Genomic DNA, 6,207 nt, shown 5'->3' with positions numbered 1-6,207 from the left:
TCTGGCCTGTATTGGTCTTTGTTAAGTTTTGACCTGTCATAGCTTTGCTTATGACTTCTCTTCTCGTAGCTCATGCCCTTCTTTTCAAAAATAAATATTTATAAAAAATAAAATTCTAGAAAATTCATTTTTTCTAGAAAAAGTTTTTATCAGAAAAAATGATTTTCTTGACATGTGGATAATACCACACATTTATGAATTCTTCTACATTTGGCATTGGGTACGCGTCTTTAATCGTCGCATCATTCAGCCTTCTATAGTCCACACATAACATGTGAGCCCCATTCTTTTTGGAACAATAATAATTGGACTTCTCCATGCACTTTCACTTGGCCTTATGATTCCCAAGTCCAGATATTCTTTTACTATTTTAGAGGCTATGTCCTCTTTTGCGCCACCTAATTGTATAACTGTGTTAGTATTGGTTTATCCTCTTTAATGATGATCTTGTGGTAACCTATGGCTTTACCCTTTGCCATTAACACGGATTTAAGCTCCATTCTATTATCTCCAAATTTTAAAGTTACTTTGTATTTATCAAGTAGCCCATGTCCTATGATACATGGAATTGTAATATCTCTTGTTATAATAAAATTATCTTCAAAAATCATCCCTTCTATTTTAATCTTAGCTACCGTTTCCCCAATAATTTTTATCTTTGACCCGTTCGCTGCTCTAAGTTGTTGTTTTGACGGACTAACAATAGTTTTATTTAGTAACAATTCTGGTCTAATCAGATTTAAATCTGCTCCTGTATCGATCAGTACTTTAAATTTTGCTTCAGAATTATTCAATGATGCGGCCTTAAGTGTTACTCTAGTGTCATTAAATCTTGAAAGGGAATAGTAAAAAAAATTTTATTGGAATCACATTCTTTATCTACTTCCACTTTCTCCATTTCTCTCACATTCTTCCTGAGGCTATTAAATCTGCATTGAGCAACTATATGGCCTTTTTGTCCGCAAATAAAGCACCTAATTTTTTCTTTCTTCTCCATTTTCCAATTCTTTTTCTGGGATACCTTTCTCCTAATCGCATCCACCTCCATTTGCTCTCCTCGCGCTACTTCTGTATATCTTGGTACATTTTCGCATTTCACATTCCTCAAAGCTCTGTAAATGTACTCCCATGATAAAGAATCCTTATTGTTTATTAACACTTTTGTTTCCATGCTCACTGTTCATAAAATTAAGGGGTAAAAATATAAATTTTTAAATAATAACAACATCCCACTGGTCAAGAGGAAAGCTCGTCTATAATTAACTTAAGTTGTGAGGCGTGTCTTTTGATTATCTATTTTTTCACCTTAATGTTGTATGAACTTTCACCTGCATTACTAACAATTATTCCTCTAGCTTTAAATCTGGGCTTACCTTTAGTCAAGCCTGCTTCTTCTTTAATTAAAACAATATCTCCATTTTTAAATATTTCCTCTCTCTCTTTGTTGGAGTTCTTTTTATTGAATTTAATTCTTTTTTTGAATTGTATTTCTCTTAATTTTTGATGATTTTCTTCTTTCACCGCTTCTTCTGGGGTCATCTCTATCCCAGTGTGATATGACTCATTATATACCTTTACCGCTTTAATTACTTTATTAGTAAGAAGGCTATCATTTTTATTTTTATATATCAAGTCTTGCAACGTTCTGTTAAATCTTTCAACCCGTCCACCAGATTGATGATGGAACGGGGAGGTATAATGCAGTTCGAATTTCTGTTCTCTGGCAAAGTCTTGGATTTTGTTGCTCAGATTTTCTCTAGACTGATCTAAAATTAGCATCTGGATTTTTAAATCTTTATGAAGTTCTTTCACGAAATTAAGAACATTACTATCCTGCCTACTGCCTATAATCTTGGCAAATCCTTTTCTTGTGAAGTAATCGATCCCAGATATTATATAACGGTTTTCTACTGGTCCGATTATGTCTATGGCTACCTTTCCCCCTACTTCTTGGGCCGTTACAAAAACAAATTTTTTATTCTTTTTTGGATTATATTGTTTGCATATAACACATTTAGAAATCTCTTCCTTTATTATTTTATCCATATTTTTAAAATTAATACCTTGTAAAAGTAGTTTATGTTTAATCGTCTTTTCGCCATTGTGTAGACATTCTTCATGGATTCTACTTATAAATTTCCTTTGCCTACATTCCTTGATTATAACGTAATTTACCTCTACAACCCTGTTATTCTCCATTTCCTTTTCCGACTCTATATTTGTGGTATTTCTACTTAGGCAATCCACGTGTACCATCTCGTTTCCTTTTTATACTTGATAACATAGTCAAACATGCTTAACCTATCTAACCACCTTTGAATTCTCGGGCATGCAATATCTCCTTTATTAATAACCTCTAACGCTTTGTGGTCCGTAATTACATTCACCTGTGTCCATACACAAAATACTTAAAATGTTCAAGTCCCCATAAGATTGCTAAAAAAAATTTTTCTGAAATGCTGTACTTCTTTTCAGCTCCTTCAATCTTCTTGAGGCAAAAGCTATTGGGTATCTCCCGTTCTCATTAGTTTGTGATAAAATTGCTCCTATACCATGATTAGAAGCGTCTGTTTCAAATTGAAAAGGCTTATTAAAGTCAGGTTGATTTTTTTTCGATTTCGCTTTAGTTTCCCTTTTAATGCTTCAAATGCTTTTTTGGCACCTTCGTCCCATATATATTTTTTCTTTTCCTGTAATAAGTCATATAAGGGTGCTCCAATAATTGCAATCCTTTAATAAATTTCCTATAATAATTAATAAGACCCAAGAATTCTTGTAATTGCTTTCTATCTCGGGGAGTTTCCGTATTGTCAATGCCCTGTGTAACAGAATTCTTTGGATAAACTTTATTTTGACTTATTATATGGCATAAAAATTCGACCTTTTCTTGTTTATAGATTGTCTTTTCCCCATTTGGCTCTAACTTGTTTCTCTCTAAAATATCGATAATATTTCTTAAAACTGCTATATGTTCTGTTTCATCTTTACTAAAAATCAAAATATCATCCACGTAAACATAACATGATTTCCCTATTTCATCGGCCAAAACTCTATCCATGTGCCTTTGAAAAATGGCCGGGCATTTCTAAAACCCATGGGCATTACATTCCATTCGTATAATCGGCGCTACTTCATTTTCTTGCCCCCCCCTAGAAAAAAAAATTATTTAGAAGAAATTTTATTTATTCTAACCTACGAAGTTTTAAAATTTTTATATAAGCACACCTATGATCATCATTATTAAAATGATTGATTTTTCTTTTTTTCCAAGCAAATTCTTTTAGAAATAAATTAATCCTATGTCTTTTAAGCCCAACTCGAACTATACTCATTCTTCAAATAGGACCACAAATTTTCTATATTATTTGTGTGGTCTCCTTCTGCATTTATAAACCCAAGCGAATGATTTACTTTGTAATGTTAACTTTCAAAATTTCTAGAGGCTGGAGGGCATGAAGGGTATCCATCAGAAATTATAATAGAGCCACGTTTTACTCTGTGTCTAAAAAACTCTTCAATAGTACCAGATTGTCGATTCGGTAGCAATTCAAGAACAAATTCTCTACAATTACCTTCTACTATGCCGCCTATAATCCATTGAATTCCAGGCATGGAATCCAAAGTTGAAGAAGGATTAGATACAATTAACCCGTTGCATATGGCGGTTTCATCAAATTGTACACGAACAGAAGTTCCTCCAATTTGATAGCTATCATCGCTTTTAGAAGCAAAGATTTCCATCACTGTATCCTTGATTTTAATATATGAATTTTCACATATTTTGCACAGATCTATTGCTTGGTAAGTAGTATAATTAAATACCCAGCAATAGAATGCTTAAGAATTTTGTGAAATGGGACGCTTATTCCTTTAAACATCGTACTTTTTTTTACGTTAGCTCTTCGAACTACACTTTTTATTAACACAACGAAAAGCTTTACCGTCAATTTAGCCGGAACATCCATTAATGTTCATAAGAACAGTTCGTTCTGATGTCGAACAATGTCTGCAAGCAATCGATCTTTTTTAGAAGACCATTTTCTAAAAAAATCAATTGCTGCTTCATTGTGCCTAAAGCACGCATCTTCGCAGATATTTAGCTCCCAGATAGCTTCCTTTAAATTTCTTATTAGGAATTAAAAAATTAAAATTTTTTAACCCCTTAATGAGGAATCTGCAGGAGGCATTTAAAAATTTTCAAATCGACAAAAAATACCTTAACTTCATTTTCTTGCCCCCCTCAAAAAAAAATGTTTAGATTTGAAAAATAACACGATTTTGTATCTTTTTATTGATGTTTTTTTTAGGGGGGGGGCAAGAAAATGAAGTAGCGCCGTATAATCTATGTCTAACACGGAAAGCAGTTTTGTGCCTGTCTTATTTAGCAAGCGGAATTTGGAAGAAACCATCTTTTAAATCAATTTTACTAAAATATTTCATATCTTTTAAATTTACTAGGATAATATTATAATAGGCAAGGAATGTCGATCTTGCTCTACTAATTTATTTAATGCAACAAGATTAGTTGTAACTCGAATGCTTCCATTTGGTTTAATAACTGGTCTAATATTATTCAACCACGTGGATTTAGAATCTGAAATATATCCTTTCTTTAACAATTCGTTTACTGCATTATCAATTCCTGCCTCAATTTTTCTGGTCAAATCATAAATCTTTTCCACAACTTTAATACCCTCTTTCGTTTTCATTTCTGCTTGGTAAACACTCTTTTCTTCCATTAAAATTTTTATTGTTTCTCTTCCAACAAGAATTTTCTCTGCCCTTACTTTGGGTAAAATGTAAAACTTTTCTTTTAAAATCTTTCCTCGGTATTCAATTTCTTGAAAAACATGCTTTTCGATGATAAAAGGCTCATCCAAACATGTGTTAAAAGTCATTTTCTGATGGTTACTTTTGTTTTAACTTTTTAAACTCTTTTAACTGCCCTCGATATAAAATTATAGTGAGAACCTGTATCTAGAGTGGCCTCGAATAAAGTCCATTGATATAAACAGAATTATTTTTATTAATATAATCTTGCACTTTCTTCTCGGCATCTTCAAGAACTTTATATATTCTTTTAAATGATTTATTTTTACTGTCTCTTGGAGCCCTACAGTATCTGGATATATGTCCCGACTTTCCGCAATTGTAACAAGTAATTTGTTTTGGTTCCTGAAGCTTCAAAATCTTAAGTTGTGTTAAAATACTTCTCAATTCTCTAATTTCCTCTTTCTTAAGTTCAAGTTCCTTCTTTTCTAATTCCTTTTTTTCCTTTTTAATTTTTCTTCTTTCTTCCTTCTTTAATTTTTCTGCTTGATAAGTACCTTCTAACAGTCTAATGTCACTAAATAGAACTTCATCAACTACTTTACTTCTAATTATTATTCTTTTTACATCTGGGATCTCATCTTTCATTCCCGCTAAGATAATTTTTATTATATCTTCATTGTTTAGTTTATGAACTCTGGCTGCTTCATCCACCAGTTTAATATACTCACAAATAGTCTCGGCTGGTTTCTGTTTAAGACGGAACACATATCCTATGTCTAATTTATTAGGAGAGCAAAATTCCTCCAGTTCTTCCTTCCAACGACTCCAATTGAAAGCCGCCTTTCTCTGCTTATGGTTGCAATACCAATCAATTATTTCAGGGCAAGCTCTGCTGATTATAAACTCACTCTTCTGTTCATCACTCATGCTTTTAAAATAAGACAGATTTCCTAGTCTTTTGAGCTCTAGAGTGGCATTTTTTTTGTAAGCTCTCTTGTCATGGGAATTACTTTTTCATTCTCCACCATTTTGTTTTCATGCTCACTGTTCATAAAATTGAGGGGTAAAAATATAAATTTTTAAATAATAACAACAAACACAATGTTTGCTATGTCATTAGGTAGTCCTTTTAATGTAAAAGCTATCAATACACATTCCGGGACATTGCCTTTTCGTGCCAATCCCGCCATCTTATCCAGATAATTTAATAAAAAACCCCATGATATCTTAAAGAAGAAAGTTTATCAATAGACTAGCGTATGCTTTCCCGTTTTGAAAACGGGATCTAAATGTTTAGAATATGTCTTTCATCCTTAAATTTTGTAAAGTTTCCATTTTGGATGATTGAATTTGACAGAGTTTAGACTTGATTTTTAAAATACTTTTTAGTAACATAGAAGGAGTAAAGTTGAGTTAAAAACACTTATTAGTCTC

General features: G+C 32.3%; 2 protein-coding genes across 2 annotated transcripts; both read right to left on the bottom strand.

Moving 5' to 3' along the window:
* Window positions 1-246: 246 nt before the first annotated feature.
* VNE69_06105 (reverse transcriptase domain-containing protein) lies at window positions 247-1,171 on the bottom strand (the record flags this gene model as incomplete). The annotated part of the gene is made up of 3 exons (XM_065473858.1): window positions 247-410; window positions 458-831; window positions 975-1,171. The coding sequence occupies 3 exons, from the start codon at window positions 1,169-1,171 to the stop codon at window positions 247-249; spliced, it is 735 nt and encodes a 244-aa protein (XP_065329930.1).
* Window positions 1,172-4,686: 3,515 nt separating this feature from the next.
* On the bottom strand, window positions 4,687-5,700 carry VNE69_06104 (uncharacterized protein; the record flags this gene model as incomplete). The annotated part of the gene is made up of 2 exons (XM_065473857.1): window positions 4,687-4,694; window positions 5,211-5,700. 2 exons carry the CDS (start codon window positions 5,698-5,700, stop codon window positions 4,687-4,689), a joined length of 498 nt encoding a protein of 165 aa, XP_065329929.1.
* Window positions 5,701-6,207: the final 507 nt, after the last annotated feature.

Source organism: Vairimorpha necatrix, chromosome 6, assembly GCF_036630325.1.
Source record: "Vairimorpha necatrix chromosome 6, complete sequence".
Taxonomy (NCBI): Eukaryota; Fungi; Microsporidia; family Nosematidae; genus Vairimorpha; species Vairimorpha necatrix.
The sequence above is the reverse complement of the archived record's forward strand: the minus strand, read 5'-3'. Positions and strand labels throughout refer to the sequence as shown.